The sequence below is a fragment of the Astyanax mexicanus genome, chromosome 17 (assembly GCF_023375975.1).
Source record: "Astyanax mexicanus isolate ESR-SI-001 chromosome 17, AstMex3_surface, whole genome shotgun sequence".
Classification (NCBI taxonomy): domain Eukaryota; kingdom Metazoa; phylum Chordata; class Actinopteri; order Characiformes; family Acestrorhamphidae; genus Astyanax; species Astyanax mexicanus.
Genome location: NC_064424.1, coordinates 43,186,042 through 43,213,861, shown reverse-complemented (window position 1 = coordinate 43,213,861; position 27,820 = coordinate 43,186,042). Strand labels below are relative to the sequence as shown.

The window sequence follows — 27,820 nt, the reverse complement described above, 5'->3', positions numbered from 1 at the left end:
AGGCAGGGCAGTGTGCAGCAAAGGCTTGTGGGAGGCAGGTTGGTCCACAGCAGTCAGTGGGGAAGAGAGCAGGCAAGATGTGAAGGCACTGAGGAGAGAAAAAAGGGGGAGACGTCGATGCAAAAACCACTGAACACTGATATAAGACGTTTCCCTGCGTGCTAGTGTGGCTTTTGTGGTGAAACCAAGCGATTAAAGGGGATTTATTTCGCTGTTAAAGACGGTTCTTCTTGAGGGCTGGGTGTGTTGGCTGGTGTTTTTGGTCACCGCGGGGATTCATGGGTAAGTGTGTGGCTGGAGGCTGATCGTTAACTAGCTGCGCTTTTAGCTGTTTTATTCAACTTTTAAGCTTCGTGCTTGTTTTGGGTTATTTAAGTGGCGTTTTGGGGGTTAGTTGGGTGTTTCTGAATTATATTCGTGAATAAAAAGAGACTAAAGAGCCCTTTATTTCTAAAATAGCGTAATTTCAGTGTGATGATGCACCGAGCTGTCGTCTCGCAGTGGCTCATGGGATTGACGAGACGGATAGTTTTTTTTATGGATTTTTTAAATTCTGTTTACATCCACAAGCTCTATATACACACCAAAACCAATGAAACACGCAAAATATGCGTTTAAAGTCGAGTTATTTACGTTTTTCGAGGTAGAAATGCGGAGCGAAGTGCATCATGGGAAGCATAAATTAGAACAAAGATGAAAACGGACGAAATCTTTTACGTCACGTCGCTAAAAATCGTAAAAACACCGTATAAACATCGGGGAGCTACGATGAAGTGGTGTGTAAGTGTGTGGTTCTGTGACAATACGTTTAAAGGACATTATGAGGCAGAAAAAGGGGAGACTTGCGGTCACGTGATCGCTGGACCATGTTGGGGTGGGTAACCTAGCTAGCCTTGTCTCCCTGTATCTCTCCCCCTCTCTCTCTTCATCACTATCACTGTTTCTCTGTGTCTCTCGCCCCTTCTATCTCTCTAGGAGCAAATAATATACAAGCATGGGGGGGTCTAAGCACATATGCATATGCAAAAGCCCCCCTGCAGATACAACATGCACAGATGTAAAAGAATAGAAACAATTTTTTTTACAGAATGGTACAAAACTGATGTGATGTGCATCCCTATCTGCTGCAGGTCTTTGCTGTTCTGATGCCTGAGCCTGGTGCTGCAGCAGTAGCCACCATTATGGCCGGCCTTTTTGCCACAGGCTTTGACCACATCTGCTTCCCTGCCATGGAAAAGCCTCCTCGGGTCTCCTCGGCCTTTCACTGAGAGAGACACAGCAGCACTCAGGTAGGTCAATGTCTGTTTTTGTTTCTGTCTTCATGTTTCTCATATGGGACATTGTGACATAGTGTTGCACAAGGCCTGGGAGTTATATTAGAAAAAAACCCACAAACACACAGTGTGTGTGTGTGTGTGTGTGTGTGTGTGTGTGTGGATTAGGCCTATCATGGTGTCAATTTTTGGTTAAAGGATATATTGTCCTTTACTGTTCACTGTTATAAATAAATAAATAAATATATATATATATATATATATATATATATATATGTGTGTGTGTGTGTGTGATCAAACATAAAAGAAACACAATAGACCACATTACGATGATCAAAAATGGTTGAGGTCATGTCCATTTATTGTATGATAAGTTGGTAATGCAATTATCGGGACCGGCCTAGTGTGGATCTAATTGCTGTCACCTGTGTCATCATACGTTTCTGATTTTGAATAGGATTTCCATTGTGAAAGATTGATTGACTGAACGAATGTGTGTGTGTGTGTGAGTGAGTGTATTGATTCAATATTCAACATTGAAAGGTATAGGTGACTGGGTGTAAGGGCATCTCCTGCGGATTTGATGGACACGTCACAGTTTTCATTCTTGTCATAGGTGTTTTGTGTTTTGTGGTAGAAACAGAAAAAGAAAAAAGTAAGGGGCTTCTTTTTCACGCTTCATTCAGGTGACACCAAGGGTTGTAGGCTGTGTGGTGTGAAATAGAAGCTAGTCAATGTGGTCATTTTGATGCTTGAAAAGGCTCTTGATGATGTTTTATTGGTTCAGAGCCAATAGGCCTAAGTCAGCTGACACTGGTTTTGTAAGCTAGGGCTGAATGATATGGTTAGAACCCTCATATAGCAAATGTATCATCATATGTGAGGACTGGTATATTTAAATTTACACACATTGTATGCCTGTCTCCTGTCTTTCTCATCCAAAGTGGCTGATGAATGAGTGATAAGAGTGTAGACGTAGTAGTTAGGAGCTTTTTCAAGCCCAAGGACATTAATTGTATATTGATGTACTATTGTGATGTTAGACTGGTATGACAATTGTGAGCCTTAATTAAAAATGAAGGTACTTTAAAGGTAAGGCTGGCAGAGATTACAGTATTTTTATCATATTATGTATAATTTTGTTATAATGATACACTTATAGCACACATACTTGGTTAACCATACTGTGGAGATTGTCAGGGCTTAAACTATACTGACTAAATGCACATTGCAATAGAGAGGCTGCAATTTGTTCTGTTCATTTGGATGGAATGCAGCAGCAGCAGATTTAGAATAATAATCACTGCCCATTTTAAATCAAGAGAAGTAGAGAGTAGAGAGGCACAGTCTTATAGGGTGTTACAGGCTATTTAATACCTTCATTAACACGTATTTGAGCATATTTTAAGCATATTTCATATTGTATTTTATGATTGCTAAAAATCTGATGCTATTCGTGCATGTTTGGCATGTCAAAGTTTTGCATGAAATCTTGTGTATAGTGAAAATATGGAATATAAAAAATAACAAAAAATTACTATTTTGACCGTATTCGTCTTAGAAATAATTAAAGAGAACATCTAACTTCTAAAGTTATTTATAAAATAAAACTAAATTAAATGATTATGTTTAAAATAATTCAGGTCAGTCTTTATCATATTAGTTATTCTTTGATATATGTATATATGCTAGTATTTTGTTCCTCTGTCATGCGTCATGCAGCTCTAACACACACTCACACACACTCCACCCTCTGCGTCCCGGGCGCCATGATAGGCCTTTGTTCTTCCTGTTCATCCGATGGCAGACATAACGACTGCAGAAGGAGCTGCTTTCTCTCTCACTCTATTTCTATCTCTCTTTCTAACACACACTCTCCCTCTTGCGCACACACACAGTGATTCTCTCATGCTGTTCATCAATTCATTCCTCTTTTCCACCTCTCTCAAATACATTCTCTCCCTTTCTCTCTTTCCCTCTCTCACTCTCTCTCTTTTCTCTGCTATTCCTCTCTCACCTCTCTTGCTGCTGGTTGCCGTTCTGAGCCAGTGCTGTCCCCTCAGACACGCACACACACACACTGCGTAGACAAAAGGCCGTAGCTGCCTGTCGAAATACTGCCCCCCTTTTCCATTTCCCGTGAGATGCCTTGCGTCTGCAGAGGGATAGAGAGAAGAGAGAGAGAGAGAGAGAGAGAGAGAGAGAGAGAGAAAGAGAGAGCAAGAAAAGATTTAAAAAAAGAAAAACTGCAGCGTGAGGCCTGGCTGCCCTGCCTCTTTGCATGGACCTGCTCATGGAACATTCCAGATAGTAGACAGAGCTCAGAGATCCAGGGTAGGCACCAGCCTTTTCCCTGTAATATTATTTTATATTCCGTTGTATAACATTGTTAGATGCTATAATATTAGATATAAATGACATCTTCTATAATTTAATACATGCATGTTTACATTATATCGATGTCATGCAAAATCTAATGGAAGTCAGTGTAAAAAGGATTTAGGTTCAAGATCTTTTGGAACATTCATGTTGCTCAATTTATCATGGAATTTTGACACAGTGTAAATAACGATTGCCGATTCGGTTACATGTCAGTAATAGTATGTAGATATGCTATATGGACAAAAGTACTGAGATATCTGCTCAATGATTGTTCTTTCTGAAATCAAGGCTATCAAGAGTTTATCCTGCTTTTGTTGGTGTTACCGTCTCTACTGTCCAAGAAAGGCCTTCCTTATTAGACTTTGGAGCTCAGCTGTGAGGCCCTATCTCACAATCCCAAAAGTAATAAATGGGGCACCATCAGAGTTCCACCTCTCAACAGCTCAATACTAGGGGGCTTTATACCCTTCTAGCTCATGCCTTGCATGGCATTTGGCCTGATGGCGGTACTAGGCTCATGTTTATCTGTTCCAGAGAGTCCTGTTCTGTAACTCAAAGCAGCTGAATATATATTCATTAGCCGAGTTTGTTGGTTCGTAGGACAATTAATACAGTATACATGGATTCTGAGCATGTGTTGATGGTAAATATCATATAAATAGTGCAAAATTGTTGGAATACTTGGCAAATATTGATATATTATCTGTGTTTACTGCCATGCATGCACATGCATTTTAGCTTTTATCTGTAATAACGCATACGTAGCATTAATAAAGATTCTGAACCCATGCATTTGGTATGTTGTGCATTACGGCCTTTTGTTCTCTCTCTCATTTAGCCCAGACTTGGTGCATGCTCGTTTCTGCTACTGCTGCCCATTGCTAAAGGATTAGAGACATGCATCTGATTTTAATTGACGAAGAACCGTCTCTTTCTTTGTTTCTCTCTCTCTTTTGTTGTTTTTTTTTCTGGGAGAAGAGAAGATGAGAGGAGGCAGAAGCAGGGACACTGGATCGAGGAGAGGAGCAGGGACCCAGGCAGAGAGAAAGCAGATGAGACAAGGAGAGAGAAAGCAAGCAAGCGAGCGCGCATGAGAGAGAGAGAGTGTGTGTGAGAAGGCAGAGAGAGAAAGCGGGAGAGGAGGAGAGGGGGAGGTAGAGCGGGAAAGGAAAGAGCAGAGCAGTGCTGCAGAATGGGGTAGAACGGAGAGGCAGAATCAGAAAGAGGCCAGGTACCGAGCCTGTTTACTAATCCTACTTCATGTCTCTACATATGGATGTTTTCTTTTACCTCAGTTATAAAACGAGAGAGGGCGAAGGAGAGAGAGAGAGAGAGAGAGGTGGGCGAGCGAGGAGCGAGTTAGTGAGCAAGCAGGAAGGCAGGCAGGCAGTTGTGCTTTTGCTTTTGCTGTGGGCTTCTTTTTTTTGGCTTTCCACCCCGGAGGGAAGACACATTTATTCACGTTTATATTTTATTTGTTCAGCCTTTTTCCATCCAGTCTCCATATATATGTATATATATATAAATCCATTCATCCATATAAAGCAGCTTTCCAGCCTCCTGCGTGAAGCATAGCATGACTGTTGTGCATTTCCTCCATGGTGGGTTTGTGTCTGTTTTTCAGGCCTAGCATGTCCTTCAGGGAACGCTGTGGATTTCCGAGCCATTTTTACCACTGACCTCTTTCCAACGTGGTCCAGCAGGCTGAGGATGACATTAGGAGCAGTCCTCGGATGTGTTGTAACAGAAATCTTTCAGGAGACGGGAAAAATGGACAGACAGCACCTTCTTCTTCTCCTTCTCCTGCTCCTTCCTCTTCTTCCCTCTCCTGCGAGGCTGCACTGCAGCACAGACATTAAGTGGGGTGACCGGAACCGGTTGAAACCGGTTTGAGGCAGACGAGGGGACTCAGGAACAATGCAGTTACTGTGCTGTGGGCAGATAGCTGGCTGCTCCATGGCCAAAGGAGCCTTTGGAAGAGACCCAGGCTTGACTGAACATGGCTGTGGAAGGGTTTAAGACAGGGTTTAGACCTGGACCTGGTCTTAGCTCAGTGACTGTGTGTCTTTGTGTGGCAAGGCCATGGAATAAACAGGCAGCCATGATATGATCCACAGCTTACAGTCAGTACACAGCTTGTCTGTCTGTGGGCCGCCATACACAACTAAGCATAGCTGTGTCTTAGCTTGGTTGGCTCGGGGAAGCTTCTGGTTCTTTTTGTTGCGGACGTAAGGTGACCCCCGTTATTTCACTGATGGCAGGCCCTGCCTGCTGGAAGTGACGTCTTTTTCTTCTTCTTGTTCTCCACAAGAGGAGAATGACAAGAAGAGAGGGAAAGGAAGCGAGAGAGAGAGCACAAGGAGGGAGGAGGAGGTGGTGGTGGTGTTTGGTTGAGGCTGTGGAAGTGGCATAAGGAGGGAGAGAGAGACAGGGGAAGGAAGGAAAGAGAAGGAGGAAGGAAGAAGGTTGTTTTTGCTGTAAAAATGGTCGGAAATGAGGGTGAGGCGTGCCATGATTTGCATGTTTCCTCTGCTGTATATATGTATGTGTAAGTGTGTGTTTGTGAGTGTGTGTGTGTGTGTGTGTGTGTGTTTAGCATGTATGTCATTTGTTCTTCTCCCTGGAGTAATCCTACTGGTTCTGTTGGCTTTAATGACTCGAGGCTCCACACACAGAGTGCCTGTGCCATTACTCATTGTCTGCTAGTGGAACAGCTCGCTGCTGGCTTGATCTGAAGGCCTCTGATGTTTCTCCATTGTAACACTTAGGCTTAAACCCACTCTTAAGATTGGCATCGTTTTTCTAGGCCTCATTTCATCCTTGTTTTTCCTCCTTCGGCTATCCACATTGGCTTTATTGTTTGTGTCGTATGAGAGTCTAAGAGTGTGTGTGTCTCTCTCTCTCGTCTATGTGTGTGTGTCGTGTCTGTGTCTGTGTCTGTGTGTGTGGAGGAGGGGAGAAGGAGAAGAAGGCCATTTTGGCCCAGCCTGGGCAGAGCGTGCAGATGTTAATAACAGTAATGGAGGAAGGGCTGCAGCACCGAGCGCACTCACAATAAAGGCAGCAGCGACAGGACTAGCGCTAGGTGGCTAACCCGAATAGCTTAGCCTGACCTAGCTGCCCCTCAGCCTTTTTCCATTTGTCTCTGTGTTTTTCTGTGTGTGTGTAACCTGTGGTATTTTTCTGCCCCATGTTTTTCACTCATGTAAAAACACATTTCAATCCACAGCACTCTGACCTGCAATGAGAAACACATTAAACATCCTCCACCTCCACACCTCATTCTATTCAGACCTGTCGTGACTTGTGAGCATTTGAAGGGCATTTGGGCCTACTCTGCTTCTGTGGCTGAATACATTGTTAGAACAGAATAGATAAGGAAAGATAATGTTGTTCTACATGTAAACCTGATTAATCTAATGTTTATTCTAAATATGGTTGTCACTTTACCAGAGTTTTGGTCTTGTGTAGTGTCGTAAGGCTACTTAGCCAATGGCGGGGGTAAAGGCTGGGTTTTTTTTCAACCTATATGCATCACAATACATGATAACTTGTGATATATTGCGAATTTCCAATTTAAGGAAACTGCTAGGGGATAAAAAACACTTTTATATTTATAAAATCTGAGTAAAAGACAAGTTTAGCTTCTATCTAGTGAGAACAGTAGGATCAAAAGTCACATTACAACATAATGAACCACTTTCTGACACCAATCTTTATATGTAAAGTAATAATACAATTATATAATATAATTCTTACTTCAATGTATCAATATTTTCTTACACCCCTGTTTTTCATATTAATTAACACTTAACACAGGAATAGTAAATGTGTGCACTTTAGAACTTTAGAACTGGATTGTCTCATCTGTCTGGCACCCATTATCAGGCCTCACTCCAAATCCATAACCAATGTTTAACCTAAAACTGGATAATAATTCATTATCGATATTTATTGCAATAGAAAATATTTTACCAATGGTGATAACATTGTTTTCTGTATTTTTTCTATATTCACATATCTAACCATCACAAACAAATCCATCTGTTATTTAAAACAATTATTTATATTACACGGGAAGACAGTTAGCATTGCCATGTTAGCCGTTAGCCATCACAGTTGACACCAGCAGTCTGTTAGCCTACCTAGCATTGCACTGACAGCTGCGTATCGATATTTTGAGGTTAATAATTAAATACTTGGTGTGAACTCTACCCATAATCCATATATTATATAAAACCCCAGTATTCACGTATCTAACCATCACAAATACATCCATCTGTTACTAAAAACAATGATTTATATTACATGGAAGACAGTTAGCATTGCCATGTTAGCCGTTAGCCATCTCAGTTGACACCAGCAGTCTGTTAGCCTGGCTAGCATTGTACCAATAGCTGCATTGCAGTGTTGTGATGTTAATAACTAAAGACTGGGATGAACTCTACTCATAATCCACATATTATATAAAACTCCTGTATTCAGGTATCTAACCATCACAAATACATCCATCTGTTACTAAAAACAACAATTTATATTACATGGAAGACAGTTAGCAGCACTATGTTAGCCATTAGCCATCTCATTTGACACCAGCAGTCTAACTAGTTTGTTAGCCTAGCTAGCATTGTACCAACAGTTACATTCCGGTGTTGTGGGTTAATAACTATAAACAGGGATGAACTATAGCCATACTCCACATATTATATCAAACCACAGAACCTACTAATCTAAACAGCACAAAGACATCCATCTGTTATTAAAAAGCTGTGATTAACTAAGCGCTAAAATACAGTTTGCATCACCAGCTAGCCGTTAGCCATTATGGCTAATCTGCCATTGTGGGTTTTAGAATTTGAGTCCTCAGGCCAACTTGTATACTTTTATACCTGGAAGAATGGACAATTTCATTATATTTGCACTTTACTAAATACTAAGTCAAACTTTTGTCAAATATATAATAATATTATATAATACTAGAGTAGTTAGTGTGGTGCAGGTTTCCAAAGCCTGACAGTGTCAGTGTGTGATGTGCACCACAGGCGGTGGCATTTATACTCTTCATATTGATATCAAAATTATATCATATTGACCACAATTAAGAAATATATTGTGATATAAACTCTGGCCATATTGTCCTGTGCTACTTATAAGATATCACCTAACAACTTAAAAGGTGTGGGCATTTCATAACTGTCCTCTAAGGTAGCACTTCATAATAATTATACATCTTGCTGTTTCATGACTTGGTATGTCAGTGTTTGGTGATGCTGTAATATTAGAAAAATTGTCATAATATTAAAAACACCATTTTGTGACTAAAATTATAGTTTGTTTTTATCCAGTCAGAACAGTGGGATTTGAATACAAAGTACAACACTGCTATCTAATGGGTGGAGTTTAAACACAACGCAAAATGAACCACTGTCTGACACCAATCTTTAGTGTTGTAATACAGTGTTGTAATACTTTGATATACTGATATTTTCTTACGATTCAAACAGAGATTATTTTATGGTTATGTGTTCTGACTCATATGTTCTCAGGGTTTGTCAGTATAGTGATTTTATACACATGTAAATGTGAGTTGTATTACCAAAAATGGTACTGTGCAGTCAGAGACCTCCATTCATATAATTTAATTCTAATTGTGTAATATCATGAGAAAAAAATGACAGCTATTACTACCATCATATTTAATACAGTATAATTAAAACGTGATTAAAGAAAGTTTAGGCATTTTAAGAGTCCTCTCTTGCAATTCTATGAGGTTTGGGTCAGCTGAGAGTGCTTGAGGTTACACAAGATACATTCCAAAAATACACTAAGCAACAGTACAAATATATTTCACCCTTTTACAGTGAACACAATAAAATATTTGCACTGGAATAAACTCTTAGTGAAGATATGCAATTTTTTTGTTCATAATTGTGTGATACACTAAAAAGGTTTTAAAACGATAATCACTTAAATCTATATAAATCTATATAAAATGTAGTATTTGCTTTGAGCTGCCTCAGTTTATGGTTTAAATGCATGCAATTATCTTTGTACAATGTAATTCTGAAGTACTTAGGTTTTGCTCTTTGCTCATAAGACAAAATATTGTAATTGTGGTGTATCGTTTTTGTTTGTAATACATTATTAATATGTGGCTTTATTACTCCACATGGCAGCACGAATCAAATAAATAAACTGCGGTGAAGAATACTGGTTTTTAAATTCTGTGAATCTGACACCAATAAATCCATAATTTCTGGTGTTTACTTAAATTTAAAGTGTATTATCTTCTTCAGTAACACAGATGGCTTTTAGTATCATAGAGAATTGTCTTTCGATATATAGAGTATCACAGAATCAAAGTATTGTGATTTCATCGTTATTGTGACGAATGTATTGTGATATCATATCATAAGATACCATGTGATTCCATGGATTCTAGACCTCATATTGCAAATTATAGCAAAATATTTCCCTGGTTGAACCTTTAGGAAAAGTATTTAGTTCATTCTAATGTTACAAAACTACTGAAACTGTTACAAAACTGAAATGTTACCCTGAATAAAATACAAATGGTTAAATGTTAACATTGAATTTCACTTGCTTTTTGTTTTTTTCCAAAGGGTTTTAGATCTGTTCTGTAAGACCATGGGCGACATGAAAACCCCGGACTTTGATGATCTGCTTGCGGCCTTTGACATTCCTGACATGGTCGATCCCAAGGCTGCCATTGAATCTGGCCATGAAGACCATGGGCAGCTAAAACATAACGTCCACCATGACGATGACTCCCATGTCCCCTCGGCCCCAGATGTTGGAGTTAGTGTCATTGTCAAGAATGTCCGTAACTCTAACGACCACCCACTTTCTGACAAGGAGATCCATCCCTCGGTTGGAAATGGGGTGCACAATGGGTTCATGGCAACGTTACCCAACAAAAACAGGTCCAGCAAAGGGAATAGCAAGCTTCAGAAAAGTGGAAATCATGGAACAGAAGTGACTGGCTCCACAGCAAACCAGTTTAGTCCCATTTCCAGTGCTGATGAGTATGATGAGGATGACAAGATTGAAGTGGATGACCCTGTAGACAGGCAAAACAATGTACCTTCTTTCAGACCAAATCCTCTTACAGGACTTTCCTCCTCACAGTCTTCTAAAGCTGTTTCAGGTGATGGCTCTTCCAAGCCAGGAACTAATGGCAACTGCAACCATTCAAAAACTGAAAAGACCAACAGTACACTGGGAAACTCGACCGATGCTTCAAAGTCAAAAAGAACAGAGGAGCAGCCCAAGGAGGTACTCAAGGCCCAAGATGGAAAAGAAACAAGGGAACCTGTTGTTGCGTTGAGCATGACAAATATCTCTCAAGCCAAGGCCAAGTCCTCGGCCAAGCTCTCGTCGTGCATTGCTGCGATTGCTGCTCTTAGTGCAAAGAAGGCTGGCACAGACTCAACAGCCCCTGAGCCTTTAGCCAGTAAACAAGACTCTCCCAGGGAGGCCAAGGAGAGCCCAAAGATGACAGAAAGGCCTCCAGAGCAAGAATCAGCCCTGGAGCTTGCCAAGAAAATGGTCTCAAAACAACCCGAGAGCCCTTGCAGCGTTACCAGCGAGAACAGCAGTAAGGGGTCTCCCTCGTCCCCTGCAGGATCCACCCCTGTCATTCCTAAAGTCCGCATTAAAACCATTAAAACGTCTTCTGGTCAGATCAAAAGGACTGTCACTAGAGTACTGCCTGAGTTTGACCCTGAAGGTCTGAAGAAGGGTATCGACACAGGATCTATTGTAGTGTCTTCCCTCCTGTCCTCCCCAACTTCATCCTCCGTTTTCTCGTCTTCTGGTCGGACACTACCCACCACAGTTGTAGCAACTTCTGCAGGCTCTGCAATTGAAGTTACAAAGCAAATGACCATTAAACCTGTCGCTACTGCCTTCTTACCCGTCTCTGCGGTCAAAACAGCCGGTTCTCAGGTAATCAACTTGAAACTGGCCAACAACACAACAGTAAAAGCTACAGTAATTCCTGCCGCATCAGTTCAGAGCGCCAGCAGTGCCATCCTCAAAGCTGCCAATGCTATCCAGCAACAAACTGTCATGGTGCCTGCTTCTAGCCTAACCAACACTAAACTTGTGCCAAAGACTGTCCATCTCACCAACCTGAACCTTCTTCCCCAGACTGCATCAGCTTCTGAGCTCCATCAGGTCCTGTCCAAATCCCAGCAACCCATTAAGCAAGCCATGATGGCCGGCCAGACTTCTAAGAAAGTGTCCCGGGTGCAGGTCTTGGCCAGCTCCCAGAGTTCAGTCGTTGAAGCTTTCAACAAGGTCCTGAGCAGCATCAATCCTGTGCCAGTGTACGTGCCCAACCTTAGTCCTCCTTCCTCAGCTTGTATCTCTCTGCCATCCCGTGGCTACAAATGTCTAGAATGTGGCGACTCCTTCGCACTAGAGAAAAGCCTAACTCAGCATTACGACCGAAGAAGTGTCCGTATTGAAGTTACGTGCAACCACTGCGCCAAGAACTTGGTCTTCTACAATAAGTGCAGCCTCCTCTCACATGCCAGAAGCCACAAGGACAAAGGGGTTGTAATGCAGTGTTCTCATCTCATTCTGAAGCCCATCCCTGCCGACCAGATGATATTAGCCCCATCAGTTACCTCCAGTGCCCCCATTTCCACATCAAGCCATGGTTCTTTATCTGGCGGAAGTCAGGGAAAGAGCGACACAACGACTGTCATTTCTGCACCCACTACAGCTCCAGCAGTCGCCGCCATGCCTCTGGACGAAGATGCCTCCAGAGTGTGTCGGTCAAATCTTAAATGCTTGGAGTGTAATGAAGTGTTTCAGGAGGAGTCTTCTCTAGCCATGCACTATCAACAGGCTACTGAGTTGAATGGACAGGTATTTTGCTTACTTTTTATTTGTTAAAAAAATTGACTACTTGTTTTCTGTAAAGCACTATGCTGTGTATTACAGAGTGCGGAGTTACCAAATGAAGTCTGCCTTTGGTAGAAATGAATGAATGGCATGAAAACAGTGATATTTTTTGGGGGGTTGTTGCATTATGGGATTGTTCCCCAGTCAGTGATTATGCCTAGTCTTGGACTACACAGAATTTTGAATGAAGATTTTCCATTGAAAGAAAAATATAGTTTAATATTTATGTCCACAGGACAGTTTATAAATGTGTGTTCATTCTCAACTTAACATAATGTAGGAGTGCTGGGTTAGTTCTGGGGACAAAACTAGCACTTTTAAATCAGGATTTTAGCTTCTACTGCTCTGTTCCAACTATTTAACTATTCAAATACTTCAATTAAAGGTTTACATTCCAAATAATTCGTTCTGAATTAATTTCTAAATATTAAAAATATTTAAATATTTACAGTCATGTGCCTAAAGTACGTAAAAAACTTGAATGAGCTGCTTATTGAATTTGATCTGATTTCATTTTTATGTGGTATCAATATTCAGAAGTGTGGCTGGGTACCAAAACAAGGCCTAATCCCTGTCTGGAAAATGCCAGGGCTCTATGAAATCAATTGTATTATTTCCCAAAATGCATTCCAGATGTCTGTCTGTCTAATTTTTTAAAGCTTCTATTTCGTGATTCTTAGTCTTTGTACTTTGTGTTTCAAAAATCATGTGGCCAAACATTGCATGTCCTGTTCTGACCCAGTTCTTAATGATGGACCAATAGAAATACTTTAAAATGACCTAAAAAATATATTTTTATGTTAACTTCCATTGAAAGTTTTAAAGTTTTTTTTTCTCTCTCTTGTAAAGTTGCTATTTTGGAGATACTTGTTTTATTGGACGGTGACAATAGACTGTTTAGCTCATATGTGTTTTCTAATTAGTGCTGCAACGATTAGTCGATATAATTGAGAATGTCGAATATTTAAATTTTTACACTACAAATTTCATTGTTGACTAATTGTTCATTTGTAACAGTACCGCATTACACAAAGTGATGGGGACAGAAGTGCAATGGGAGATAAAGGGTGAATGGCTCACTCACACAGGTTACACTTAAATTATTCTGTGTCTCCAAAAGTGTCCAAACACAACAGATTACATATTTACTCACTAAATATCAGTACTCTCCGTATTTAAACATTTGGACATTCAAACGCCTTTTAAATCTCATGTTTAACTCTTTTTTTTTTGGTTGTTTTTAGAGATGGTGGACAAATGATTTTTTAGATAAGTCGACTAACAAAATAATCATTAGTTGCAGCCCTATTTCTAATAAGCAAACTTTTCTGTCTTTCTTCACAGAAAACCTGCACCATCTGCCAAATGCTGCTTCCAAACCAGTGCAGCTTTGCCTCCCACCAGCGAATCCATCAGCACAAGTCTCCGTACATCTGCCCTGAGTGCGGCGCCATCTGTCGATCCGTCCACTTTCAGTCCCACGTCACTAAAAACTGCCTACACTACACGCGGCGCGTGGGCTACCGGTCAGTCAGTCAGTCAGTCCTTCTTTCCTCTGCGTCACTGTGTGTTGTCCTCACCGCATCATTTCCTGTTAGTGTCTGGTGATGGAATACTGCCTGATGCGCGTCAAACTGTTTGCTCAACAGGTTCATATTTTTTTGAGTTAAAAAAGAAAATAATAAATGCGTAAATGCGCAGCGTGACTGTTTAATTGGTTATGAGTGCAGCAGCTATATAATGGCTACTCACTGACAGGCTCTCAGGATTCCATTTACTAAAGTAATCACAGTTATTACCATGTCATTTACTTAGGATGATATCATCGTTCCGGTTGACAAACGTCTGTTAAAGAAACAAAGCAACGAGGACACTGGGTATTTTTGTCAGATGGTTCATTAGGTCAGCTAAGGATAGTTATGGTCCATGACTGACTGAAGGAATTCCCATTGTTGAAGTGTTTGAGGGTTTTTTGCCATTTTTAAGGGACTTTGACAGAATTGATGCTATCATTAGTTTGCTTTGGCTTCCATAATGACAGAGAACTAAAATAACAGCGGACATAAACAGTTCTGTGTAAACGAGCACCAATTGAACACTAATTTAGAATGAATAAAAATAGCATTCATACATGAAAAAAAAGAGATACAGAACCAGTCAAAAGTTCCATCCAGTGTTTTTTTTGTACTTTATTTAATTTATTTAATACATAGTAATAAACCCAACTGAGATGGGGGATTTGTGATGAGCTAGAGCACCTCCATGAACTCCTTCCTTCAAGACACCAAGAAATCTATTCCAGGTGACTCTACTTCATGAAGACACTCAGATTAAAATACCAAAGATAAAAGTGGCTACTTAGAAAAATCTAGTATAAAACCTATTCTGGTTTAACACTTTTTGTTTATAAAATAAGTCATATGTGCATATGTTCCTGTATGTTCCTGTTCAATATTAAATTTACAATGTAAAAAAAACATTAAAAGAAAGAAAACATTTATTGAATGAGAAGAGGTGTGTCCAAACTTTTGACTGGTACTAGTCTAGTATTACTTATAGTTCTCATTATATGTTCTCATCATATCAACACCTGAACACCTGGTTGAGTAAATCAGAGTAGTCATAAAATGTATGAAAATGTTCTGTTTTTATTATTATTATTTTATAGTTCTTAGAGCATCCCATTATCTTAGAGAAATTCTAAAATAGTGGGATGATGTCCAAATTCCAGATTAAAATAGTTATTGACTCTTAAATTAATTCAGACTAGTCCACCAATCAGAACTATCTCCAAATAAAAAAAAGTGCATGAAAAGGAAAAACCTTCTTAACTTAGAAAGGAAAAAAATGTATATGTTGTATTCCAAGATTTTATGATTTTCTAGTATTTCTATTGGTCCATTTATCATCACATTCACGCATTATACAGAAACCCAGCAATTAATTAAATATGAAATGTATTAAATCACACAACATAGGGGAACAGTATAATATAAAATGCAATTCTTATGTTGTACATATTAGAAGTCAATGATATTATCTTATTAATATAAAAGTACATGTAAATCTTTGTCCTTATAAAAGAAACCTTTAAAAAATGTGCATTTTATTCATTATTACACCCTTGTTAATCCAGCAGTGCTAATCTCTATACTTGCTTTTTCTAATGATGGTCAAACATTATCTCTTGTCTGTCTGTTCTCAGATGTATCCACTGTAGTGTCATCTTTGCTGATGTCGCTGCCCTCAAGTCCCACATCCAGAGTGCCCACTGTGAGATCTTCTACAAATGCCCCATCTGTCCCATGGCCTTCAAATCTGCTCCAGGCACTCATTCCCATGCATACACTCAGCACCCAGGGGTGAAGATTGGAGAACCCAAGTAAGTCTCCTCTTACTCACACATTTATTTTAATGATTTATTTTTATTGTAGTAAAAAAAAAAAGTAATAAAGTGTTGTTATTTTTATTACTTTGAAGTACTCAATAAAATATTAGTATTTATTGCTCCTGGGCTCCACCTACAGTCAGCAAGTGTAAGTTACACCTACAGAGACTGTTGAACAGAGGTCACTAATAGGCTGATTCTGTCCAAACCTGGACTAGTCACCGATAAACTGCTGAGAATGGTTCACTTTTGTCAAAGTGTGTATTTTAACTGTGCAACCTGTATCAAACTGGATAAAAAAAGTTCAAAGATTTAAAAAAAATAAATAAACTGTCTTTGTACAAAAGTTATTGTGATGCCATGTGCTGAAAAATAAAAGGGAAATGCAATTAATATCTATTTGACCAGATAATGTTCAGATATAAAAGATTTTAGAATTTTGAGAATGAATGTTGTAGTTCTATAAAGATCACAGAACCTACTATTATTAATTATATTAATCTTTACATGAAGAATTGACCTTAAAGTTACATTACATTTATTATGATCACTATCTGCAACAGTGTATTTAAAGTAAAGATACATCTTTACACAGGTTGAGATTTTGAAAAATTTCCACAGATATATAAGGCAGTAAATTTATAATAAATAAATATTTGGGTTGATTATTGTTTACTCTGAATGTAATTGCTGTTGCATTTAAGGTGGAACCTTAAAACCTCCTAAATGTAAAATATTTTTTTTTAGTAAACATGAATTTACTTAAAATGACACATGAATGATACTTGTTTAACTACTCTAGCAGGCTCTAGTAACACTCAGAGAGAGAAAAAAATAACATTTTGCTATTGTAAGTTTGACTTAAACCACAGCTTGATTTGGAACTACTGGTTTTGCTGGTACATTTAAGGTGGACTTTTAAGGTGGAAGTGTTGGGTGGAGGTGCTTTTTACCCACCTTTGGGCTCTATGAAATCCATTTTATTTTTTGTCAAATTCTGTTTCATTTTTTCTGTTTTGGGTTTTATTATTTTATTCGTCACATTTCATATTTTTGGGTTTTTAATAGCGAGAATAAATAATATAAATGATCAATTTAGGCAACTTAAATATGTATTACAGATTAACTACACTCTAAGACATTTTTACATTAATAGCTAAATATTTTGCTCTTTAATAATAGAATAAAATTAATTGGAAATATTAACAGAATTTAGATATCTGACCATATTTTATTCAAATGGTTACGGTAACATGTAACATTGGTTAACGTTTTTGACGTTACTAAAAAGCTCTTATTATGAAGCCAAAAAATGGCAAATTAGCCTATCAGCTAACAGCTGAACTTTAAGGAATAAAAGCTAAATGTTTTCCAAGATGAATTATTCGCTGATTTTTTTTATATCAGAATGATGTTTCTGTCCTGGTTAGATATGGTAAGATTTCACTGTTGATATGCTGATATGATTTGTGTATGATGTCTGTACATTATTTTGTTTTTTAGTTATAAAGGTTAGAGCACCAGCACCAGGATAGAGTGCCGGTCAATGCTTTTTTTTTTTAGAATTTCTAATTCTGTGCATATTTTCTGTGCGTATTTCTGTTTATTTCTGAATTCTGCTTTTGTTTCTCATTTCCGTGATTCTGTCCATGTTTTTTCCACATTGTTAAATTCATAGGGCCCTACACTCTGTATATAACTGCACATTTGAATGCCTCTGATTAATGTTGAGTATAAACTGTTGTAGTGGTTTATTTTCCACTGAAGGCGAGCGCATAAACCGTTTATAGATGGTAAGTGAATCAAATCGTTTCCTTTACAGCCAGTTCCGCTCTGACATTTTCCCAAACAGTGAAGGTGTAGAAAGGCATTATCCACAGTGGCTTTATCAGCCTGGCTTTGGGTGTTATTTCCCCACCTTGCCCCTCTGAGCCTCGCCGTATTCATCAGCACTTACTAATGAAAAGAACAGGTGGCTCCATTGTGCTTTCGGTCATACCTGTTAGCATGACTTAAAAAGTAATTAGAACCAACAATGTGAGCCATGTTAAAGCCGTATGAGGAAGTGTGTCTGTGTGTTTGAATCAGCTTGAAGTGAGGGAATATCCCTCCGTATGATAGACTGCTCTGATTTCTATTGGATGACGACACAGAGCCAAATTTAGTTCAGCTTTATTTGCTTAATAGATTGTCTTCTTTGTACTATACATCATGTGCCCACAGAATAATGAAGAGTGCATTGATATTGAAAGAGGTTAAACCAACTTAATAATAACTGTATTATCATTAGCGGCGTCAGTCGCCTTACTGTGGGTAGTTATATACATAAACCACCTTGCATGTGCGTTAGTTTTTTTATTTTTACCAAATTGAAAACCTCTGGAATATAATCAAGAGGAAGATGGATGATCATAAGCCATCAAACCACCAAACTGAACTGCTTGAATTTTTGCACCAGGAGTAAAGCAGCATAAAGTTATCCAAAAGCAGTGTGTAAGACTGGTGGAGGAGAACATGATGCCAAGATGCATGAAAACTGTGATTAAAAACCACCAGGGTTATTCCAAATATTATAATATTTCTAAACTCTTTAAACTTTATGATTATGAACTTTTTTTATCTTTGCATTATTTGAGGTCTGAAAGCTCTGCATCTTTTTTGTTATTTCAGCCATTTCTCATTTTCTGCAAATAAATGTCATTCTTTGTCACATTGCAAGTGGTGCAAGAGACAGTTTGAAATCCGAATTCAGTAGCCTAAATGTCCAGTCATAAACACATCTGTAAAAATCAAATTAGTTATGCATTTTAGATCCTCTCCAAATGTACTTTTCCTTTGCCCAGATTAAATTATCTGAATGCAATCTAAATGTACCAAAACTCTGATTTGGTCTGTGCATAGCCATAGAAACAGCATATTACAGCATAGTTTCAACAGAAATGGTGATAATGACCATATTTAATGATATTAAGTTAAGTTAAATTAAAACATAAACACCAGAAAACTACTAAACTATTAAAATAGACCCAAAACCATGCTTATGTACTCGTACTCGCCAACTAGGGCTGCAGCTATCGATTCTTTTTGTAATCGGGTACTCTACTGAAAAATCGATTCGATTAATCGAGTAATCGGATAAAAATTTTTTTTGTTAAAGAGCAATTAAAAAGGAATTTTACTCAATAATGAATGACCAATTGGTTTCCTTTTTTAGATAAGTTATATTTTTAAATTCACAACATTTCCAAATTGCAAATACAAATAAATAAAACACAATAAATAAATAAATACCACAATAAAAAAAATAAATTTAATTACATTACTTTCACATTTGGATTTCTTGTAAATAACAAATATAGGGTATAAATCAATAAAAAAGGCATAAACATCGTCTTTGTGTTGTGCATCTTAGCTTCTGAGACGTTGTCAGTTCTGCCAGTGTTGGATCAGTGTGCTGCATTCTTTTACCACCAAGCCGCTTCTCCAAAATATATCAGGACCTGTGCAATAATTGTGACACACAAGTATTACAAATGTTGCTTTTTTCTTTATTTATATGTTGGACTATTTGGGTCTAATTACATCACTAAGACTAATAACTCTAATAATAAGTTCATGGCCGTGCATTTATTAAGATTGACACCTATCGCATTGGGGCACATTAGACACTAGTGGTAATCAATATTTTACCCAATAAATAAGAGGCACACTTCCTTATATGAACAACAGTGTTCATACTTTTTTGTCTCACTGGCCAAATGTACTCTTAGATGAAGAAATCAAGCATTTAGTTTCCAGCCAAAGTAACTTCAGTTTAGCTAACTTTTAACATTTTTATTGTTTATATTCTGAACTCCACAGCGCTGTGTTTACTGTTTACATAAAGCCTGTATGAACTCTGTTCTAATAAACTAACCACACATTATAGACAGTGCTTCTATTAATTCACACTCCAAAGCGCTGTCGTTTTGTTATTAATTCACATTAATGTTAATCTCATGAAAATGAAAATTAATCGATCAATTTTGTGAATCGAGTTACTCGATTTACTCGAGTAATCGTTTCACCCCTATCGCCAACTATATTACGAAATATTCCGGATTGCTTAATTCTAAATAGGTGTATTTATAGGTATTGGTATGATACATGTATCAAGATACATGTAATTGATGCATCCCTAATTCTGACATTTACTTGATGGATCAATCTTTAACCACTTTATTTTAGGGAGTATGAGTGAGTATGTTTATTACTTTGATTGGAAAAAGCAGATACTAAAGTTTTGAAGTATTAGTTTTTCAAAAGAAAAAAATGGTATTTTCCCATCTACATGTAAAACGGTTTATCTTTGTTTAATAGCTGACCATTTAAAACTATATTAGCCAAGATGATGAGCGTAACAAAAATGCCTTCTCAGAATTCATTTTAGTGATGATTTACTATGTAGAACACAGAATATTATAATAATGTGAATTATGTTTACTAGTTAAATGTAATGGATTGCATTCTTGTTATCTAATCAATGTTGCTCTTTTTATGTTTTTGCAGGTTGATCTACAAATGCTCCATGTGTGACACCGTCTTCACCCAGCAAACTTTGCTCTTCACCCACTTTGATCAGCACATATCCAATCAGAAAGTGTCTATCTTTAAATGCCCGGACTGCTCCATGCACTACGCCCAAAAGCAGCTCATGTTGGAGCACATTAAGGTACAGGATTGAGTTTCATTGATGATGTTTGGAATGGAACATTTTATATATATATATATATATATATATATATATCTCGTTTGTCTCACCAAATTATAAAGCTCATTCAGACTTTTTACCTGTATGTATACTGACACTTCAAAAGTCACGGGTCACTGGGATACAATCATATTAATGGCATTTATCTGATGTTTTTATCCAGAGCAACTTACAAGGTTATTTTTACTACATAAGTGGAACAGTGTAGGGTTAGGTGCCTTACCCAATGACTTGTTAAGGTGTAGCACAGCATTTAGTAGCCCAGACGAGGAATTGAACCCCAGTCCCTCGCATGATGTGGTATCTCACTGGCAGGGAGAAGTGTTATCCACTACACCACACCAACTACTATTATATCCCATGACTTGCTGGATATGCATTCATGGTCTCCTGCTTTGAGCATGAATGTGATTTGTGCCAGAGTGAATTGTCATATGGACAGTTCCAGCCAGAGGCCACCAGTTACGATCATTACCACCCACTGTGCTGTTCAGTGTTGGTGGTAATATTAACCTTATATGATCTATTCCTGTTAAATGCACACAAGATCGGTGGGTCCATGGGCTTTTAAAAAGGCAGAATTTTAGGAACATAACCAATGTCTCCCCCTACAGCCCCCCTGCACTCTGTAGACTGACTGTAACAAAAACACAGACAAAATGAGACAAAAGAGAGAAAAGTCCTGGCTTATTTTTAAATTAAGATAGCAACTGCACAAGGCATGGCACTATGTGTAAGAAACTCCTATCTAGTTGTCTTAAACATGGTGATTAAATCCAGTACATCCCTCATATGAAGATTTTATATTGTATGAATTTACCATTCCACCTTAAAAACTGCTATGGCGACACACAGGCTTCAGGCTGAACATCCATTTTATTTAGTGGCTTTGAACTTAATGTCTGCAGCTTTTAAGGTGGAATAGAACCTTCGAATATGAATCTGTGTGTAATTTATGTGAACTGCTTGTAATTTCTGAACTGCATAAGCAGAAATGCATCAAAAATAACTTATAAAGCACTTCAATTCTAATACAGTCTCAGTGTAAGGTGCACTATTTTAAGGTGGAATTGAAAATGTGAACATGAAACTAAAAATAATGATCTTTCTTCTTCTATTCCAGTCCACACATGGCACCTTAAAGTCCGTTGAGGGTCCTCCCAACCTGGGTATCAATCTGCCTCTCAGCAGCAAGCCTATTAACTCTATGACCCCAACGCCCAACAGCAAAGAGGGGGCTGCTCTCAATGGCCTAGAGAAGGGTGACAAGAAGCCCCCCTCCACCATCAAGAAGACCAGTAATGACACTGACCTCAAAAAAGCCCCACCCTCTTCTGCGTCATCTTCATGCCCTGGCTGGACCTGCAAGGAATGCGACCGTCTCTTCACACAGAGAGAAGTTTTCATCGCACATATGAAGAGAGAGCATGGCAAGGTACGGCTAAAACCTCCCTAAAGCACACACATTTGGCGGATAGACGGCATTTATACACATACACAAGGAAATGACTGACGTGGGAGGTATAATCAGTCAATTTTAAAGTGAGAGTTGGAGGTAGGCAGCAACAGCTAAATTGCACTGTAGGTCAATACGTTACCTACACAGAACTTTTAACTCTACTGCCTTTTCTGGTTTGTTTGCACTAAACATAGTTTAGCATCAGTGCTAACATTGTAGCTCATAAGGTTTGGGAACCTATGATAAACTGTGTATTTGAGTAACTTAATTAAGCAATAATACACAAGAGGAAGTGCTTTAACATGTAATACTGGGTTTGCTTTGCTGTGGTTGTAGGCACGAGGCCCCAGGCCAATATTACACATTATAGCAGGAACCTTGAGTGTAGTATTGTAATTATAGCACAGTTGAATTATTGCTGTTTATTTTTATTTTTTTTGGACATGTGAATTTTTATTCAACATATTTTGAGGGACGTTTTTTTCGTCAGTCTTTAACATTTTCGTTTAGTTTTTATTATTATATTGTTTAACAAAGTATAATAAATTTCGTCATAGGTTTCCTTTTTTATGTATTAATTTTTATTTCGTTTTCGTCATGAAAAATAGGTTGTCAACAAAGATCTTTTGCCTTATTTTTCATTGACAAAAGTAACATTGATCCAAATATACGGTATATTGTCAAACATTTCAGCTCTCCTGCCTTGTTTTTGTAGATGTAGTAAGGCTTGGATGAAGCTGCTCTGCCTTGGAAACCTTATTCTTGGAAGCTCTCAATGCTCTTGAGCTCTTGAGCTAAATCAGGAAGTTTGGAGGTCTATAGTAATTGACTCTGCAGAAAGTTAATGACCCCTGCTCACTATGCACGACAGCATCCACTGACCTTGCTCTGTTAATTTAAATTGGCAGGGTGAGCTGTTGTTGTTGCCAGTCATTTCGTGGTATTTCCACGGCATTTCCATTTGTACAGCGGGAAGACCCACAGAAATCATTAAGAGATCTTAAGAGAACAATTTCACAATCATGCTTCATTGCTCGAACCCGTACAGCGGTCATAAAGCCTACATGTGGTAGCCAGGTGACCAGATTAATTTGCTCAGAGCTGGGATTCAGACAGCGTTGAGAGAGCCGCACAATGGCCGTTTGTTTACTATAATCACAGGGTGTGTCTTAATCATAGAGTACTTTCAATTGCACCATTCACTGGGAAATCAAGACTAATGAGTGGAGAGGGTTGAACCCTGACGATTGGCTACATTCCTTTATTACAGGTGTGTCACAGGGTCTTTATTCAGAAATAATACTTCCTAATTGAAGTTTATTCAACAGCGCTGTTTGAGGTTTCACATTAACCTTTCTACATAAAATACGCACTCTGCTTTTGTCCTTTTCGGTTAATTCGGCCATGACACACCAACTGACGAAAGTGAGTACAGAACAAGTCAATTATACTGTCAGCACTGAGTCACTCGGGCAGCCAGAAGATGAATGTGACACTGAAAGCTTTTTATCATCACAGAAAGTACTCATGTATTTATTATTCTTCCTTTGTAGAATTTATTATTTTTTTTTTTTCAGAAAAATGTATGAGCTTATTGAAGTACTCGATTTTTAGAACCTGGTAGAGTTGGTAGTGTAAGTGTAACGTGCAGTGGAATACACTAACAGTGTACATTGAAGGAATTATTGCTGTACTTATATAAAATCATGAAAAAATTAAATGGGACTAAATGCATCCAATACACAGATTGTACTGTGTAACCGTTTAGATATAGGACATATTTTTACTTAATTTTCAATATTGTTTGTGCAGCAACTCAAGAAACATCCGTGTCGTCAGTGTGACAAGTCCTTCAGCTCCTCCCACAGTCTGTGCAGACACAATCGGATCAAGCATAAAGGAGTCCGGAAGGTCTATTCTTGTTCGTGAGTATTGAGGACTCCTGTTTTTGCTTGGGTGAGGGTGTATGTAAGAGTAGCTGATATGGAAAAATGATTATAACAAGTCACGGTGTAATATAGAATTGTTTTCATCGTTTGTTATACAATAAATAACCTTTTATTTTAACCAGTGTAATTATTTATTTTAGTTCAGATTTATTTCTGTGTACAGTACCAGTCAAAGGTTTGGACACACTTATTGTCATGTTATGTGGTGCTATAAAAGAACCACATTATTAAAGTGGCAGTCCATATTATTTAGTTTACCATAACTGATATAACTGAAAGCAGAAGCATTTCTAAATGTGGAGAACGGATAAAATCCCTTCTAAATCCCTGCTAAGCCTAATATATTCATTCTAAAAACTGGGGTGTCGGGTCTCTTCTAGCAGAAGTTTTTCTGGCCACGTCACGCATCTTTACATACTGGAATCGGGTGCATCCGCTCTGAAAGGAGACCGCATCACACCCGCCCAGTTTAAAATGATTCCTCCGCATGCTTGGTGCAATTACCCATTCCCCTAAATCCTTAAACTTATAGATATCAGCTTTACTATGTATGAAGAAATATCCAGAGTTTAAAGAAGCTCTTTCAACACCTTTATATTTGAGAATGTAGATAGGGTTGGGTTGGGTGATTAATCAATTAGTCAACAAAATTCCTATTTGTAGCTTTCTTTATGCAGAACATGGCATATATGACAAAATGTAAAAACATATGTATATCTGTTGTGTTTGGGCACTTTTGAACCTAAACTGAGTAGGTGAGAACATTACCCCTCTCCCATTGCATTGCATGTCCCCAGCACTTTTTTTTTGTAGTCGACATTGCTTATTATGTCAACTATTCGTTGCAGTCCTTTTGATAATACTGTATATACAGTGTTGTCTCCAAATAAAGACGGTATTTCAAAATGAGAATTCAGCATGACTAGCGCACACCACAGGCAATCAGATCAAATCACAGATCACAAGACTATGTAATAGTCATTATATAAGCCAAAAACACAAAGGAAAACAAAGCCAAAGCCCATAGATCTCTCTCTTATTGAATCAGTTGTGTTTGATGTGGTCTTCTCTTCCAGACACTGTCCGGACTCCAGCCGCTCTTTCACTAAGAGACTGATGCTGGAGAAACACATTCAGCTGGTTCACCGAATAAAGGAAAAGGAAGGAAAACCAGCAGTGGAGCCCAAGAGCACGGAGGAATCCACCGCTAAAGGCCAGGTAAATGTGTGGGTTACATTTACATTTAAGCTAATTGGCTGACATTTTCACTCAAACAAATGCTGGAATATACAGAGAAACAGATACAGGACTACAGCAAAGAGCATACATAAATAACTTACAATGAATAACTGAAGGTGAAATTACCAAATATATATTAGACACAGACAGTAGCATAATATATAAATATGAATATTGTTGATTTAGAAAAATAAATAAAAAAAAAAAGATAAATGAACAATGCTGTTAAGTTAAAAAGTTTATCTTTTACAAATAAGCTCCGCTAGCAGTTTTGCTAGCACTAATGCTAATGCTCCAGCTTTAGTGCTGGAACAATTTGGGAGTCTAAATTTACTGTAAACAAACGGAAGCACTTTACTCACCCAAATAAACAGTTTTCAGGAGAGAAATCTGTGTAGATTAAGATCCAGTGCTTGTTTGACTTTAAAAGAAAGTCTTTGTTTTTATTACAGTTTTGTTTACGTAGCTTAGCTTTACTTAACTTAGTTAGCTACCTCCCATGAGCTTTAATGGAGGACATAAACAACAGTGTAGCTGCATATATGGCCTCTTTTTTTTCTTCTTCGATTTTTTATTTTTTTTTGAAAGAGGAGACGTGTGTGTGAGAGAAAGAGAGAGTGTGTCAGAGCGTTCATCAACGCGACAGTGCGAGCGTTCTCACTGCGCACATGCTAATAAACTCGTGGTATAACAGTGCAACTGTAAACATTTTATAAATTTTATCAATTTATAAATCTTCTCCACCTGGTTCTGATTCTTAGAGAATTATGCAAATGGACCAGATTTCTGATCACTTGGTCAGATTGGGGACATCCATATTTGTTTATTTAGTTCATTTAGTTTATTAATATTGTATATTATTTAAGTATATTTCAGCATAAGACGTGTGCATCTTTTGCATGGTCTTTCTCACCATTGATCACAATTATGTGGGTGAAAACCATTGTTTGGCACTTTTTTCAGCAGTTGTTAGTCCATAATAGTGGATGCGCCTCCGCAGCGCCATCTACAGACTGTTATCCACATTACAACAGTTTCATCTCTTAGCTTTTTATATTCTTTTACTACACAATACTTCTGTATGTTCAATGCAGCTAAAGAAGTGTACAATGGGCATTGGTTTATGGTTTAATCTTTGTTTATATTAAGATGGTTATATGTTTACGTGTGTTTTATAGGTACGCAGTCCAAAGCGTAAGCTCAGCTCTGAAGGCGAGGGCACGGAGGAAGCGGGCGAGTGCACTGAGAAAGACCGAGGCGCAGGGCTTCCCAGCAAGCGCTGCAGGGACTCGACCTCACAGCCTCTAAAGAAACTGAAGGTGAACGTGTTCAAAACGCACAAGTGCGCCGTGTGCAGCTTCACCACCGAGGACCTGGTGCGCTTCCACGAGCACATTCCACAGCACAAGAGCGACGGCTCGTCCTTCCAGTGCCGCGAGTGCGGCCTCTGCTACACCTCGCACCACTCGCTCGCCCGCCACCTCTTCATCGTGCACAAGCTGAAGGAGCCGCCGGGACTCGGGCGCCACAGCGGCCAGCAGGAGAACACGCCGGCCCCCGAGGACACGCGCGGCATCCCGGACACGCAGTGCAAAGTGTGCGCCAAGACCTTCGAGACTGAGGCAGCCTTAAACACACACATGCGGACACACGGCATGGCCTTCATCAAGTCCAAGAGGATGAGCACGGCTGAGAAGTAAAAAACAAACAAACAATCAAACAAACACAAAACTGGGATGTGATGGGATGGTAGCACTACTGCCCCCTTGTGGAAGGGTGGTTTTAAAAAAAAATGTGAAAACCAAGAAAAAGGATGGTATAAGGTTGTCGTAAAGATGAAGCTACAGCTGAATGATGAGTCTACATACGCTCACATATAAAAACAAACATATACATATATAAATACACATATATATGAGAAATGTATATTATACACACAAAAACGTGCTTGTGTGTTTAAATATATATGTAATATATTGAAAGTGGATTTATGTGTATTTAAATATCTATGAGAACACATTTTGTACACTTTATGATAGATGTTTGTATGGGTGTTGTATAGATCTTTTTTATAGGATATTTTGTGTTCGTTTTAGTTTCTTCTAGAACGCTCCGTTTGTTGTGCTCTCGATCGAGCAGGACATTATTGTTGAACACTTATTGTTGTTTTCGGGTTCGATTTACAGACCAGTGTAATTGGCGAAGTTCTAGTCCCTTAACTGCTGCTGGATTCTGCAGAATTCCCCCCCCCCCCCCCCCCCCCCTTTTAACCAGAGCCTTTGGATGTTTTTTTTTTTTTTTTTTTTTTTTTGTTCTTAAAGGACAATCAATCCATTTGTTTGAAAATGGATGAGAGATCAGTGTCTTGAAAAAACAGTCACTGCTCGAGTTCACTTTTTCATATTTTCGTTTTGTGTCCGTTTCCGTTCCATCATCGCTTTTAAA

General features: G+C 38.5%; 1 protein-coding gene and 1 long non-coding RNA gene across 5 annotated transcripts; one reads left to right on the top strand and one right to left on the bottom strand.

Annotated features, from left to right (window-relative positions):
- On the bottom strand, positions 1–5,512 carry LOC103037053 (uncharacterized). The gene is made up of 3 exons (XR_454495.4): positions 5,337–5,512; positions 3,292–3,429; positions 1–88 (listed from the first exon to the last, which is right to left on the bottom strand). It is a non-coding gene; the product is annotated as an uncharacterized LOC103037053 (long non-coding RNA).
- On the top strand, positions 58–27,633 carry znf532 (zinc finger protein 532). Of its 4 annotated transcripts, XM_049466439.1 has the most exons (11): positions 58–282; positions 1,131–1,289; positions 4,635–4,887; positions 10,280–12,554; positions 13,935–14,116; positions 15,796–15,972; positions 20,527–20,689; positions 21,852–22,163; positions 24,000–24,112; positions 25,213–25,354; positions 26,554–27,633. In XM_049466439.1, exons 4-11 carry the CDS (start codon positions 10,305–10,307, stop codon positions 27,073–27,075), a joined length of 3,861 nt encoding a protein of 1,286 aa, XP_049322396.1. In that variant the 5' UTR covers positions 58–282; positions 1,131–1,289; positions 4,635–4,887; positions 10,280–10,304; the 3' UTR covers positions 27,076–27,633. The 4 variants fall into 4 exon arrangements, with proteins under 4 accessions (XP_049322396.1, XP_007246090.3, XP_022532264.2 ...); XM_007246028.3 differs by lacking the exon at positions 4,635–4,887; XM_022676543.2 differs by lacking the exons at positions 58–282; positions 1,131–1,289; positions 4,635–4,887 and adding an exon at positions 3,517–3,608.
- The last annotated feature ends 187 nt before the right edge of the window (positions 27,634–27,820 follow it).

Bases quoted from the DNA above. Each gene is read 5' to 3' on its own strand.
- znf532 (XM_007246028.3), top strand. From the start codon at position 10,305: ATGGGCGACATGAAAACCCCGGACTTTGATGATCTGCTTGCGGCCTTT. The intron at 15,973-20,526 runs GTAAGTCTCCTC...ATGTTTTTGCAG, and splicing joins GTGAAGATTGGAGAACCCAA to GTTGATCTACAAATGCTCCA. The intron at 25,355-26,553 runs GTAAATGTGTGG...TGTGTTTTATAG, and splicing joins AATCCACCGCTAAAGGCCAG to GTACGCAGTCCAAAGCGTAA.